Source organism: Siphateles boraxobius, unplaced genomic scaffold (assembly GCF_051911475.1).
Source record: "Siphateles boraxobius isolate OS27281-9 unplaced genomic scaffold, OSU_SipBor_1 41, whole genome shotgun sequence".
Classification (NCBI taxonomy): domain Eukaryota; kingdom Metazoa; phylum Chordata; class Actinopteri; order Cypriniformes; family Leuciscidae; genus Siphateles; species Siphateles boraxobius.
Window position 1 is genome coordinate 22,442,422 of NW_027509042.1, and position 16,141 is coordinate 22,458,562.

The 16,141-nt window shown below is 37.5% G+C and overlaps 1 protein-coding gene across 1 annotated transcript in view; it reads left to right on the top strand.

The window, feature by feature from the left end:
* Positions 1 to 999: 999 nt before the first annotated feature.
* The window catches only part of ephx4 (epoxide hydrolase 4), a 31,089-nt gene continuing 15,947 nt past the window's right edge, over positions 1,000 to 16,141 (top strand). The window contains exons 1-6 of the mRNA XM_077198938.1: positions 1,000 to 1,591; positions 3,085 to 3,170; positions 5,519 to 5,676; positions 7,127 to 7,255; positions 8,510 to 8,613; positions 10,179 to 10,327. Of these exons, the coding sequence (XP_077055053.1) occupies positions 1,349 to 1,591; positions 3,085 to 3,170; positions 5,519 to 5,676; positions 7,127 to 7,255; positions 8,510 to 8,613; positions 10,179 to 10,327 (869 nt within the window). The 5' untranslated portion in view covers positions 1,000 to 1,348. The remainder of the gene's footprint in view (positions 1,592 to 3,084; positions 3,171 to 5,518; positions 5,677 to 7,126; positions 7,256 to 8,509; positions 8,614 to 10,178; positions 10,328 to 16,141) is intronic.

A 16,141-nucleotide genomic window follows, 5' to 3' on the forward strand; every position in this document is an offset into this window, starting at 1 on the left:
TTGGTTAAAAAGAAATGCTCCCTGAGCACCAAATCACCATAATGATTTCTGAAAGATCATGACACTGAAGACAGGAATAAATTACATGTCATAATGTATAAAAAATAGAAAAGTTATTTTAAATTTTAGACATGAAAAGCAATTTATAGAGATTTTACAGGTGTTTATTAAAAAACGTGTTTCAAACAAAAATATTTTTAGAAAATATTCTTTGAATTGAGCAACATTTCCTAGGTTTCTTTTACATAATTATTCTATTAGATAGCCTAAAAATTACAAACAAAATGGTATGTAAAAATTCGAAATATGGTTTAGAAAGATCAAAATTGATTAAAGTACTATTTCAATACAACTTTAGTTCCTTTTCCATGTATCAGGACCCATCCTGTTAATTTCATCAAGAAGTAGGCTTATTAATTCAATGTCCTTATTTGTTATTTGGACCATCCTTGACTTTAAGGATATTGTATCTTTCTTAACTGTAAGCCAACCGCAGAATAGTAAGATTATACAGCTTTGCTGTCCATTTATATTAATTTCAACATTTACTAGTAGGCCTACATTATTAAAATCAAAGATTTGTTAACATTAGTTAATGCACTGTGAACTAACATGAACAAACAACAAGCAGATGTATTTGTATTAACATTAAGAAATATTAAATGTAGTAGCTAACAAATGTATTGCTCATTGTTAGTTCATGTTAGTTAATACATTAAATAATGTTAACTAATGAACCTTCTTGTAAAGTGTTACCGAATATCTAATATGCTCTAGGTCTAGGCGGACCTAAGGTCTTATTGGACTCGACTCTCGAGTAGGCTAATCGATATTTATATGCACCATGATGAGGCACTGTATACTGTATATATTGTATACTGAGTAAAATATATAAAGAGAGGTAAACGTCGTTTACACAGTGGGCGCGACTAAAACGAGATCTCTACCATGATTGACGAAGCTTCTGCTTATTATAACCGGGAGCGTCCGCGAGAGTCCAGAGAACTCTGCGCACGGGGGCGCGGACAGTCTATGAGCTCGCGCTTGAGCGCGAGGTGGGCCCAGGCTACTGCGTTTACTATTATGGAAGCTTTCTAGTTTTGTCAGTGTATATGGGGTGTAATGGTTTAGTCCGAGGTGCAAACACCTTTAGGACTGACTGAGCATCACTCCTGTCACGTAAGTGCGACTCTGTACACCGTCTACACAGGGATCCTCCCCTGTCAGATGCGCTCGTGACGGTGCGACAGGGCTATTACGATGCACGTCGTTTTTGAAACATAGGCAGTTGAGTAAACAAATCAATAGACGCCGTGATCAACAAGCGTATTCCTGCAGTAATGTAAAGATGGCGAGACTGCTTCATAACTTGCTGTTGTTGACAGTCGCGCTGACGCTAAAGATCAGAGTTATGGGATACTGGTCTCTCATCTATGGATATTGCGCGCTATGCACGGGCGTAGCGCTGCTCAAACTTGGCTGGAATATCATCCTACGACCGTCAACAACCTTTCAGTGGACGGTTCGTGAGACACCCCCCGCGTGCCTGAATGACACGTCCTTGGGAACCCACTGTTATGTTAGAATCAAGGTAAGAGATTTCGTTAAGGATCGGTGTAAGATGGATTCATGACAGTATATGTAAGAATGTATAACTTTACACTTCGGTGCTTCCCATAGGATTTTTATTGCTCAAATGTTACTGTTGCAAAGTCCTCAGTTATATTTCTTTAAATAATATGCACTTTATTGTCTCAGTCGCCCAGTAAGAGCTACAAGAAAAAAAAACATCTTGATGATACATTTGATTACAAATATGTGTGTACTTAGATCATTTTAATCGTTCTGTATCTTGCCAAACCTACAGTTTGAGACATTGTTGTGTGAAACGTGTGAAATCACGAGTTGTTTTTCTCTCAGAATTTGAACTCCTTTTAATCTCATTGAGAAACATTTGAGACATTAAACTGATATATCACCCAAAATGAAAATTCTGTCATATATACTCACCCTCATGTTATTCCAAACCTGTATGACTTTTGTCCATAACTAAACTAAAAAAAATCTTCTTTTGTGTTCTGCAGAAAAAAAAAGTAATGCCGGTTTGGAATGCCATGCCTATCACTATGATGATAATGTTCTTTTTTTCATAAGGTATCCCTTTAAAGAGATTGCATTTGTGATTTTTGTCCTAATGGGTTTTCTCCTAGATGAAAGCAGTGACCATCAGTGAACATACATTCAGCACCATTTGGGTGGACAGCAGTGTGATCGGTTTCCCACAAAATAATAGTCATTGCCTGGACTTTGCTGTCCACCCAAGTGGTGCTGAAAACATTTCCTTAGGCAGTCTCAAGATAGCTGTGATCTATACCTGCAGAGCTTTATAGCGTTCAAATGTTATTCTAATTGTATGCACCTTTCTCTAGAAAGTAGCATCCAACCACTTCGAGTTTTGTGTGTGACCCTTTTTGTAAACTGGTTTACAGACATTTCTAAGGAAAAATATTGTAAAACGGTCCCTGCAACTACTGGGAGTGAGGGATTTGGTATAGAAAAACTCTTGCATCAACTCATGATTTCTGTCTAAAAGTAAAATAACAACTGACCCTAAATATGTAATATCCAAATGTGCTGGAAAATAATAAATTATTTTCCTGCAGAGTTAAAAAATAAGAACTTTATATAGTTATCAGGTATTGGCTTGTTTTCTGTATTTAAACAGGAACCCACAACTTGTTTGTTTTCAAAATAAAAATTTTGCATTGCAAACAACATTCTCTTTAAATAACCATACAACCTGAGGATACTATCACATGCAATTTGATGCAGGCTGTCATTTAACAGGGTATGAATTTTCTCATAAATGCCAATGGAAGATATTGCTTTAATATTAGCTGAAGCCTGCGGTCAACACTCCCTCTCTCCTGTTACATTTTATGGCTCTATAAAGCAGAGAGTGATGTGAGAATGGATTTTACATCAGGATGGATAGGCCCGAGTGTATAAAGATATTGGGCAGCTTTTATGAAATCCTCTGTGAACGGTGAAGAATAACTGCCTGTGGTCTCTGTATGGTTTTAGGAGTCTGGGCTCAGATTTCACTATGTTGCTGCCGGGGAACGAGGAAAGCCACTTATGCTGTTTCTGCATGGATTCCCTGAGTTTTGGTGAGATTTAAAACACACTCGCACACACAAGGGAAACACTTCTCTACTGGGATGCTGCCAGACACAGATCAGATCGGAAATGTTGTGGAATCAGTCCACATTATACCCATGGAGTCAGAGATCATTTCTGAGACACAAACTTTCCTTTTAACCCATACTTCTCTCTTTTTAAGACACACTGTCTAAAAATATCAACCTAATGCTATTAATATCCTCTTGAGATTCCGAGGTGTGCTGTACTAATTGTTATGAAATGTAAAACGGCTGATATATTGTATTACTGATATATTGTGATACGGAGTGTCGTGACATTCAGACTATCTTGGGAGAAGTGAAGCTGTCGTTTCAGTGAGCTGCCAGACAGCAGAACTGCGGTCATGACAGGACTGTGCCTAATTAATGTGGCATGGCTCCTTTCTGCTTCACTAGCCATTCTACTGCTCCAGAATCAGTGATGAACTCTTGCACGAGTGGAGGAGACCTGGAGGACGCCCTTTTTTCTGACTTCTGCTCCACTTTAGTTTGCTGCATTCAAAATTGCAAGTCAAAGATTTCCCTCGCTTCTGAGCAATAGGGAAGTGTTAAGGGTGTGTGTGTGTGTGTTAATTGGGTTTGGGTCATGAGAGCCTCTTAACTCCTGACTCATCAAAATCATATGCTTCCTTCTGCTTTTCCTCAACTTTCTCTTTCTCTCTCTCTATCTCTCTCTCTTTCTTCTCCATCTTTAAGACACAAATACCATTAGGGAGTGCTGCCAGTGTGGCAGAATGTACTAATACAATTACAAAAAAAAATGAGTAAGTCCAACTAATTTCAAGGTACTTTCACTCCATAAATTAGTTTTTAAACAAGCCATTACAGTTAAAGTGCTATAGCCGCTGCTGCTTCAGACTTTTGGCCCAAGTGGATTTCAACACACATCATTTTAATTTGTACTATTATTGTAGGTTTAAAAAAAACGTGGCAGAAATGATCTATTCAGGTCTTAATTTGGTCAGTCTAATAAAGTCGTTCCCTACCACCTGTTACAAATGTTCAGTTGTGTTTGTCCTTAGTTTCATTTTCATGGACTTGTATTCATGAGTTTCCTGTGTCCCATTGTTCTTTTTTCCCGTTTCTCTTATGTTGTCATAGTTACTAATGTCATTAGTACATTTGTTTAGTTCAGCTGTGTATTACATTAATTACCTCGTTTGACAGCATACTTAAGTTCAGCCTTCTCCTGTGTTTGGTGTCTGGTCTTGTAGGTGTTAGCAACTTTCTGTTGTTCTGTTTTATGCTGTGGATTACGATTAAAGACTCGCGTTTGAACTTTATCATTCGTCGTCTGTCTGTCTGTCTGACACCACCTTGTCTTTTGTACAGAACTTGCAAGATCCTCTAAAATATAAAGGCAGTTCTGTTTACGTCTATGAGCTATATTTACATTATCGCTATGGGGAAAAAAAGTAAAATATTGGAAATATTATTTTATACCTGCAATTAAATATTTACTTCTTATTAGGTTTACACTGTATTTTTTTACCCGTTATTAGAGACTTGTTACATGTGCACAACTGTTTAAAAAGTTTTCTGTAAAAACGTTTTTGAAAGAAGTCTCTTATGCTAACCAAGTATACCGTAAAAGCTGTAATATTGTAAAATATAATTAAAACAACTGTGACTGTAAATTTTAATATATTTTAAGTATTTTTTTTTACATTCTGTGGTGCAAAGCTGAATTTTCAGCATCATTACTCCAGTCTTTAGTGTTACATGATCCTCCAGAAATTATTCTAATATGCTGATTTATTGCTCAAGAAACATTTCTTATTAACCAATGTTGAAAACAGTTGTCGCGTGTGTGTGTGTGTAAACTGTGATACTTTTTTCAGAATTTTTTGATAAACAGAAAAGTTCATCAAAGGTTTTTAAACATTAAACATTGTTTTTACTGTCACTTTAGATCAATTTAGTGAATCCTCGTTTAAAAAAAGTATTCATTTCTTTTTTTGTTAAATATCTGACCCCAGACTTTTGAATGGTAGTGAATAAAACTGAAATATGAAACTGACTGTCAGTACAGTAAAATAATTGTGATCATTCATTCATTCATTCAATTTTTTAATTTTTTTAATTTTCTTACTTTTCCATGGACTCCCCAGCTCCCCATTGGGATTCCCTGGGATCCACTTTGAAAATCCCTGCTCTATACTATCTTATGGATTTAACAAAAAAATAAGGAATGTAGAAAAGAGAGAGTGAGTGTTCAGATATCTCAACCTTTTAATCTAAATTTAATAGCAAACTGTATGCTTGTGTAACTTGTAGAAATCATACAAAACAAAAATGTACCCATATTTTTCCAGGTTCTCCTGGCGTCACCAGCTGAGGGAATTTAAGAGCGATTTCCGTGTCGTTGCCGTGGATATGCGAGGCTACGGGGAATCTGACCTGCCCTCCTCTGCTGAGAGCTACCGACTGGACTACCTTGTCACCGACATCAAGGACATTGTGGAGTATCTGGGTAAGAACAGACTGCCTCCATTATCTCAGCCCTATTTCCATTTCACATTCCAGCCTGTCTAGAGGTTTTGGTATGGCTGTTGTAGTGGTGAATGCTAATGTAGCGCTCTTCCTAATAGTCTGTAATGTGAAGGTGACCTATTCACAGATGTCCTTGGCTTTTTAGATACGTATTGTCAGTTTAGGCTGCTTAACATGAAGTCTAATTAACTGTCTCTAGATTTCAAATACAGATTTACTAGATGAGCTATACGTTACAGTGTGACTCAAGGACAAGGACAATTGTGGATGAACACTGTATATCATGTCAAAGTTAAAATCATATGTCTGCTTGCACACAGTGGCATGTGTATAAGCTGCTGGTGGTGTATTATGACAGGCCGTCAACGACACCTTATTAGGATTCATGATGATGTCTTGCTCCAGGGGGCTCAGCTCCTTGACATTGAATCACTATATTGCAGACGGTGGAAACTTCCACATGGCTCACAGCAATGGTGTCATTCATCCTTAGTCAGTCCTTGATATGACACTAAATTGCAACGTTATATTATTGCAAAACACACACAGCATATTGTGGCTATGATTTAAGAATTTGTCCACGACAAATTACACAAACCGAAACTATTGTCCGAATGAGTATCATTGTGCAATGTGTCTAACCACTAAGCCACAGTTCCAACTTAAAATTGAATGCTGAGTGTAAATTAAAATATTTATTTTTAAGTTCATTATTATGGAGCCCCATATGACATGTGGGTAAAAAGTAAATCATGTTTTAACAATTTGTTCCCTCTTTTCAGGTCAATTGTGGGCACATTGTATTCATTCCCTCGTTTTAATTTAGTTACAAAATAACCACGTTTTAGCTAAAACAAGGGAACAAATTAGTAATAAAATTGTCCAGGAATTAATAAGACGCAGGAACAAATTCTTAATGGTTTTTTTTTCCACATAATTTTGGGCTTTCAAATTTGAGGACAAAATTTTAGGTTGGAACTGTGGCCTAGTGGTTAGGCATTATGCTATGGTGCTCAATTGGAAAATATGAGTTCGAGTTTAGCTTGTGTCATTTCCCGATCCTATTAATAAGTCTTAATAGGTGGCAATGCTTGATTCATGGCAACAAAAATGTATTTTTCTAACCCCTGCATGTCATGAAAATATATGAAATCATATAAAATGCCACTGAATACCAATTATAAGTAAACTCAGAAGTAGAACTGTTTTAACTTAAATCCCAACTATCAATTTTATTTCACAACAAAATGGTTATGATGCTTATTTGGAAAAATAGGAGTTTGAGTTTGGTTTGAGTCATTTCTCAATCCTATTCCCCCTGTTTTCGCTATAATTTCCCATCTCGTCTCTCACTTTTCCTATCAATTATGAGGCATACATACACAACAAACACAAACATGTCAGCTTCCTCCTTCTGATCCTCTCCTCAGGATACAACAGATGTTTTCTCGTGGGGCATGACTGGGGTGGCATCATCGCATGGCTCTGTGCAATTCACTACCCTGAAATGGTGACAAAACTCATAGTGCTGAACAGTCCTCACCCCTGTGTGTTCACTGGTAAGAGCACTATACACCTGACAAACAGACTTCCTGTTCAAATATGCCAGTTCCAGAGGCTCTGCTTTGTTTTAAGCGCTCATTAGTGTGACCTGCATCATTCACAATGAAATATTGTGGTTTTGCCCAGGGAATCATGGGGCTTTGCCCTCCATCTGTCTTGTGCACTCCAGCCTGGAGGAGGAGGTAATTACAGGATGGCTTTTGGCAGAGACACGGGACCCTCTTATAATAACACTCAGTACCTGCCTAGAGTGACACACACAAATACACCTTTTGATTTTCTTGTTCTTCTGAAATGTATCTCCTCTAAATGGGTTGTATTCAGTCTCAACCCTGTAATGCACGTTATGAAGCACGTTTGATTCAATTTTCTTACATAAACTGGATCTCATTACTGAAATCAAAAGGTATGTTGCCTAGAGACAACGCTGTGGAAAAAAAGAATCAAAGACTGATGATAAAAACTACCTGCAACATGACAGAATTAAACAAAATTGGCTCCTAGCTCATTTTTTAATGAATACAAATTTAAATACCTGAAAGGTAGATATTATCTATATAACATTTTTAACACGTAGATAAGGTAAAAGACTGTACAATTAGGTTTATCTACTAACAAAAGTGAATCGTATTTTATGATGGCTGAAAAATCAATGCAATTAGCTTCTCTGAGAGCAGTTCTCCAGAGTAAAAATGTGTGTCCTCCATGCAGTGCACCATGCCAGATTTTAAATAATTTTAAAACGACTGCCTGGATGTAGTGTGATCAAAAAATATCTTTACTCATTTATTTAAAATCTAAATCCAAAACCATTTCATTGCCATTTTATGTATGACTCATGTACTTAAAAAAAAAAAAAAAAAAAAAAAAGGATTTGTGAGGTAGAGATACGCACTTCCCACTTCCCACACAGAAGTATCTTCCTGCCTCCTCCAGCCTATCAAACCTTGTCCCGCACCACACTCTGTTGTGTCGGGTCCCGCGGGAGTGGAGGTCTCTACCCTGTGGCCACCCTGTACAATGGTGGGTTAAAGGGATAGTCCACCAGAAAATGAAAAATCTGTCATCACTTACTCACATTTATGTTGTTGTTTTTTTTTCTTTTCTGCAAGACACAAAAGAAGTTATTTTGAAGAATGTTGGTATCCAAACAGCTTTGGTTTCCATTGAATTCCATTGTATGGACAAGTCAATGGGAACCGGAACTGGTAAGCAAGTACATTTCTTATTTTTCTCTCTTCTCTGTCCAGATTATGCCCTTCGTCACCCCAGTCAGATGCTCAAGTCAAGTTACTACTTTTTCTTCCAGTTGCCACATTTTCCAGAGCTAATGCTCTCCATCAACGATTTCAAGGTGAGCTTGACAGAATACAATACTGTTTAAACGTTAGGGGTCAGTAAGGTTTTTTTAAAATAAATTAATAGCTTACTAATCAGTATGCATTAAATTGATTTAAAGTGACAGTAAATACATTGTTACAAAAAATATCTCAAATAAATGCTGTTCTCTTGAACTTTCATCAAAGAATCCTGAAAAAAAAATGTATCTCGGTTTCCACAAAAATATTAAGCAGAGCAACAATTTTCAACTGTTATAATAATCAGAAATATTTCTTAAACAGCAAATCAGCATTTTAGAATGATTTCTGAAGGATCGTGTGACACTGAAGACTTGAGTAATGGCTGCAGGAAATTCAGTTTTGGTGTCACATGAAAAAATGTAGATGTAAGATATAGAAAAATAGAAAACATTATATAATTAAATTATTAAAACACAATATTACTATTTTCACTGTGTTTTTGAACAAATAAAGCTTTGGTGGGCATAAGAGACTACTTAAAAATCTTAGTGACTCAAAATAGTTGTATATACTTGTGTTACTGTCACGGTGGGTTGTGGAGAATGGAAGAAAGGTTCAAGTGCGGAGTGAATTGATGAGGTTTAATAAAGAAAACATAAAATAAACAAACCAACAAAAGAATCCAATGATTTCAGAACTAAATCCAACACTGACATGGCAAAACAGGACCGGTTACGAACTCCACCTGACAACACTGAAACAATAAACAGCGTATGAGCACAGGACAGCAAACACAGGTGAATTAAATAGGAAGGCAAATAAGGAGGGTAACGAGGGTAAAAGGTGGGACGAGTAAACCAATAATCAGATAACAAGGGGGAGCGACCAGACAATGACAAGAGCACATGGCCCAACATGACAACACTCATGTTTATCACAAAGACAGGACGGACATGTGACAGTTTCTTGATAAACCTTACTGTAATAAATTAATGTAATGAATGTACAGCAAACAATAGATTCTGAATTTCTGGACTGATTTGAAAATTTCATATAAGGAACTATACATATGTAGCTTATAAGCTTAGAAATGCTAAATTACTAGAGTGTGGGTTGATGCTATCTCTATTGTTTTAATTACCCATCATTCTGGATGAATCTTCATAACTGAACAGCTTTTCGGTCCAGCATGTAAATTTGTTTGTCAGAATTACTAATACAGAGTAAATCATTAGGCCAAGTTTATCCATCTGTCTTCAACACACACAGCTCAGTCATTATGAATCAGCTCTTTAACTAACACTTTGGTGTGTTTTGGATGAGCAAGTAAGAAATAGTTTTCCTCCAACAGCATCACTTAGTGACCCCCAGTTCTGCTAGAGGAATGGCTCAAAATCGCTCTGGCCACTGTGCAGAACTTGTATCTGTCATTCCCAAGATTAATTCATGCTGCATTGGCTGCACAATTGATAATAATAAACGAACAAATTGTTGTGGTCTAAAACCAGGTCTTTCAGTTTTGTTATCCAAACCCTGTAAGTACAAAGTAGTTAAAGACACCTAATATAAAGTGGGACCAAATTATGTGACTTCATTGCTTGCTAACGTGGATTTACAGGCGCTGAAGAATCTATTCACCAGCCGCAGCACAGGCATCAGTTGTAAAGGCCGCTGGCTCACCACAGAAGACCTTGAAGCATACCTGTATGCCCTCTCACAGCCAGGGGCCCTCACAGGGGCCCTCAACTACTTCAGAAATGTCTTCAGGTACTTATGTTTCTTATTTGATAAAATCTGATTACAAATTATGTATTTTAACTGGTTTGTTGGTGTCTTAAAGGAAAAGTTCGGTATTTTACACTTAAAGCCCTGTTTTAAGATCGTTTCTGAATGATAGAACGGTTAAGATTGAAATTTGGACAAATGCTGCAGTCCCGAGAATTTTCGGTTTCTGTGTTAGCACCCCCCACCTCCACAATGGTTTCATAGGTGCACAGGTTCGTTGTAAAACTGTGGACCTATTTTTCCAAACACCTCACAACCGGACATTCTTCCATTGAGAGCTTGAATAATAGACACTCCTGCCCAGTTGGTGGCGATAATGCACCTTTGCCAATGTTTGGATAGCGTAGCCTATGATACCGCGACTGGAAAACTACAGAAAGAATACAAACAACCCCATTTCCGTTTCCGTCGGCGGAGTAATAACGTACCTCACAGAAGATCCAATACAAGTCAATGGAGTTGGACAAAAACTACGATAAAACCTGTTGGAAAGCATCTTTTGCAGCGATTTTTGTGTGAGCATATCAGTGAACACCCCAGACCACTCGGTGAGTTTCACGTCTTTGTAAACTAAAGTTTAATGCGTTTTATGAATGATTCTTCCAATGCCCCTATTAAACCATTGTGGAGGTGGGGGAGGAGGCGGAGGTGGGGGGTGCTAACACAGAAACCGAAAATTCTCGGGACAGCAGCATTAGTCCAAATTTCAATCTTAACCGTTCTATTTCATCAGAAACGATCTTAAAACAGGGCTTTAAGTGTAAAATACCGAACTTGTCCTTTAACACACAAACATGCTGCTTAGTTACTGTCAGAAAATGTCCCCTCTAGTGCCTGAAATGCATAATTGTTTTTTTATATATTATTTACAAAGCAACTTTTTTGACTTCAGCTATTGCAGCAGTAATTCCTATAACATCGTTTTCTTGCTTATAAAGAAAAAAGATTATATAATTTCAAAATGTTATAGACATAAAAGAAATCGGTATCATCATGATTTAGGTGGACAGAATGGAAACTCATTTCACAAGTGCATGTGTCCCTGTCAAGAGGGAAATAGATTGATTTCATGCTCTCTGAACTGTGCATGAGCAGCCATTAACTCACTGCTGATGTAGTAATGATATTCATTCACATTGAGTTCATATCAGCAACAGATCAACTGCTGGGTGGATCTCTGAGAGTACTAAATGATCAAAATTGGTGTTTCAGTTCATTTTAATATACCTCTGACATTTGTGGAAATACTCTTTCTTTAATCTGCTAGCGGTGTTCATGTGTTTGAAACATGTGAGACGTGTACGCATGACTGAGTCCTCCATCTGCTCCTGAAGCACACTTTGATTATGTCTCAGGGCAGAGCTGCGCTGACTGTTTTTGTGTGTGCGAGTGGGTGTGTAGGTGAGCAGGTGGGTGTGTGTAGGAGGGCGCTGACATAACAGTTTCTACGGAAACCAGAAACACTTAAGTCCATATCAGAGACCTGAGGAGAGGAGCCTAAGGTGTCCAAACCTTTAAACATGTCTTTCACCTCTTTAACTAACCGGTGTGTCCATGGTGGGTTTTTAGGGCTGTCATAAAGCCGCAGTGTTCATTATAGAGAAAAAAATTAAGATTTTACAAAATGTATTTTTAAGTCTGTCAATGTGGAATGATATATTATGAAAAACAATATACAAGTATTTAGCTGAATTGAAGATAATATGGAAACATTACAATATAGAACATAGAAAAAAAGATACAATGTAAAGTCAGATAATATTTTGCTTTAGCTTCAGTGCAGTAATAATATAAAAGCTAATTATTTAATTTAGCATAATAGCACACTTGTTCTCAAATAGTACAAATAGGTCTTTATACATTCTAGCTGCCTTCGTATTTTAGGAAGGGGGTCTCTTGCAAGGGAATCATCATGTATGGGGATCCATACCATCAAAAAGTTACATAACTTGGTATATTAGAAACTGTCACAGTTCTGTCACCCTTGTCTGGGTTTTCCCTTGGTTTAGTGACAGAGCTGTGACACTCCCGGTTTGTCATGTGTTTGTGTTGGTCTGGTCTGTTGTGAGCACATGGCTGTAATGTTATTTCCTTGTGCCATGTGCTCTCCTGTCGATTGTCAAACCCCGCCCATCTTGTTATCTCGTTATTGTTTAATGTCCCTCACCTGCCTGCCTCGTTACCTTCATTTGTTTGTTTCCTATTTAGTCTCCCTGTGTTTGCAGTCCTGTGCTGGGGAGTGTGGGGCTGTCGATACATCTGTGATTTGAAATTTGAAAGGCGGTTAAATAAGACTCGTTGAAGCGGCGTTTTGTTTGGAGTTCAGGAAGACGGACGACTGTGTGGGTCTGACTTTGAACGGTTGAGGATTAAGATTCTTCTGAGCGTCGGTGTTAAGAGAAGATGGGCAAATCGAGGGAAAAAAAAGAGGAAGTTGGATCAGAAACAAAAACTAGAATACATGAATCAGAGAATGAAGGTGAAAAGGAGATGGATTGGGTACAGGTGGAAGGTGGGAGAATAAAAAGTGTTGAAAAAGCAAATAAAAAGAGGAAGAAAGATAATGAAGAGGATTCAGTAAGTACAGATGAGGATAGCGAAAGGGAAGTAGTAGATGAAAGGATAGAGGAGATAAAAATGATTGTAAGATTTAAAGAGGGACAAGGAATAAAAGGGGTAAACCCAATTGAATTAACAAATGAATTGAGGAAACAATCAGGGGAGATTAAATGTGCAAGAGTGCTTCAGGATGGAGCATTGGTGGTGATATGTGAAAATGAGGAGCAGAGAGATAAGGTAAAGAAAATGAAGGTTGTGTGTAAACAAGTGATATCAAGTTGTAATCAAATAGGTGGAAAACCATGGTTATGTGGAGTAATTACAGGGGTACCATTGGAGGTCAATATGATAGAGTTGATGAGGAATGTTAAAGGAGGAAATGTAATTGAAGCAAAACGATTGCAGAGGAATAGGGAAGGTAATAAGGAAGAAAGTCTTTCTGTAATGTTACGTTTTGAAAGTGGTGGAATGTTACCAAGTAAAGTGATGATTGGATATGTAAGCTTTCGGGTGAGAGAATATGTGCGAGCTCCGCTGAGATGCTATAATTGTCAGAGATATGGTCATGTTGCAAGTGTATGTAGAGCTAAAAAGAGATGTGCACATTGTGGGGAAGAGCATGAGAATGGAAAATGTGGAAGAAGTGAAGCAAAATGTTGTAATTGTGGGGGGGCCCATAATGTGGCATATGGAGGGTGTGAAGTTAGAAAGAGAGCAGTAGAAATTCAGAAGGAAAGAGATGGAAATAAGTTGTCATATGCAGAAGCAGTTAAAAAAGTGGATTCAAGGAAAAAGAAAGAGAGTGAGGAGAATGAGGAGTGGAGAGATCGAAACAGAAATGAAGAAAAGGAAAGCAATAAATCGGATGACACAATGATAGTAAGTAAAAAGAGTTTTGTGTTATTCATGGCAGAGGTCATAAACTGTACAGCACAGACGGAGCGAAGAACAGAAAAGATACAGATAATAGTGAGAGCAGCAGAGAGGTTCCTGGATATCAAAGGGCTAACATGGGAAATGGTTAGAGAAGGTCTAACCTCAGAAATTCAGCCTAGTCAAGAGTCATGGGATGGACAATAGTATTGATGTTAGTAATCTTACAATGGAATGCTAGAAGTCTGGTGGCTAATGGATTGGAATTTAAGGGTTATGTAAATAAGATGGAGGTTAAGCCTGATGTGATATGTGTACTAGAATCTTGGTTGAAACCTAAACTGGATTTTGTAATTAAAGGATACGTTTCTGTGAGAAGAGATCGGGAAGAGGGAAATGGTGGTGGGTGTGTTACTTTCATTAAGTCTGAAATTCAGTGTAGAATGGTGGGGAAAGGAAGAGAAATTGAATATGTGGTGGTAGAGGTATGGAAGGATGATAAGAGTGTTGTAATAATTAATTATTATAATCCATGTAGACAAATGATATTGGAAGAGATGGTGAAGATAGAGGGGCAAAACAGAGAGAGGGTGATTTGGTGTGGGGATTTTAATGCTCATAGTAGTATATGGGGAGGAAGTGTAACTGACAGAAATGGGCAGGTGATTGAAGAATTAATGGATGAGATGAATTTGATCTGTCTAAATGATAGAGGAGGTACACGTGTAGACATGAGAACAGGTAAAGAATCGGTGTTGGATTTAACTCTTGCTAAAAGTAGGTTAGGGGGCATAATTAGCTGGAAGGTATTAAGGAAATGTAGTATAGGTAGTGATCACTTTCCCATTTTGATTGAAATGAGTATGAATAAGAGTGTAGAAAGAAATGTAAGAAGAGAAGGGAGATGGAATTATGAGAAGGCTAACTGGACTGAGTATGTGGAAATGGTGGAGGAGGGTTTAGATATAAATGAAGTAAGAAATGCAGATGACATAGATGCTATAAGTGAGAAAAATATAGGTGTCATTAAGAAGGCGGCAGAAAGTAGTATTCCTAAGAGTAAAGGAAGAAGAAAGATAAAAATGGTACCATGGTGGAATAAGGAGTGTGATGATGCTATTAGAAGGAAAAGGAGAGCATATAAGAATGTAAGAAGAATGCATAGTTACCCAGGTTTAATGGAATATAAGAGAGAACAAGCACAAGTAAAAAAGGTTGTAAGAAGGGCAAAAAGACAATATTGGAGAGACTTTTGTGATAAAATAGGGAGAAGTACACCAATAGGAGAAGTATGGAATATGATTAGAAGGATGAATGGTATAAGGAAGGAGATGGAATATCCTGTTTTAAATGAAGGGGAAGTAATAGCAATAGAAAATTGTGATAAAGCAGAAATGTTTTGTAAAACATTTATAAAAGTAAATAGTACAGAAAATCTGTCTGAAGAATTTAAGAGGGAAAGGGAGGAAACTTTAAGAGAACATCCTCATTTATTGGAAATGAGAGAGGAAAGAGATAATGTAATGGATGTCCCGTTTGGATTAACCGAACTAAAACGAGCACTGAGGAGAATGAGAGAAACTACTCCGGGTCAAGATGCAATCAGTTATAATATGCTTAGACAGTTAAGTGATGAATCATTGAGAGTAATGTTAGAGTTTTATAATAAAGTATGGGAAATGGGGGTGTTACCACAAAGTTGGAAAGAAGCACTGATACTGCCAATAAGGAAACAAGGGAAGGATCTTAGTAAGCCAGGTAACTATAGACCAATAGCTCTTACTTCTCATTTAGGGAAAGTGATGGAGAGAATGATAACGGATAGATTAGTATATTTTTTGGAAAAAGAAGGCAAATTAACACCTTATCAAAGTGGGTTTAGGGTAGGAAGAGGAACTATGGATCCGGTAATGTGTTTGGAGGCAGAAATAAAGAAAGCTCTGTCAAATAGAGAATCAGTAATTGCTGTGTTTCTCGATATTGAAAAAGCTTACGATATGTTGTGGAGGGAGGGTCTTATGATTAAGTTGGAGGAGATGGGGGTAGGGGGGAAAATGTTCAATTGGATTAATGACTTCCTTAAGGAAAGAGTAATAAGAGTGAGGGTGGGAGATTCTATATCATCTCAAGGAATTGTAGAAAATGGCACTCCTCAGGGAAGTGTAATAAGTCCAGTCCTTTTTATAATAATGATAGATGATATATTTAGTAAGGTGGATAGGAGTGTTGGTAGATCATTGTTTGCAGATGATGGGGCTTTGTGGTTCAGAGGAAGAAATAAAAAGTTTATTATGGGGAAAATGCAGAAGGCGGTGGATGAGGTGGTAAAATGGTCATATAAGTGGGGATTTAAGTTATCTGTGG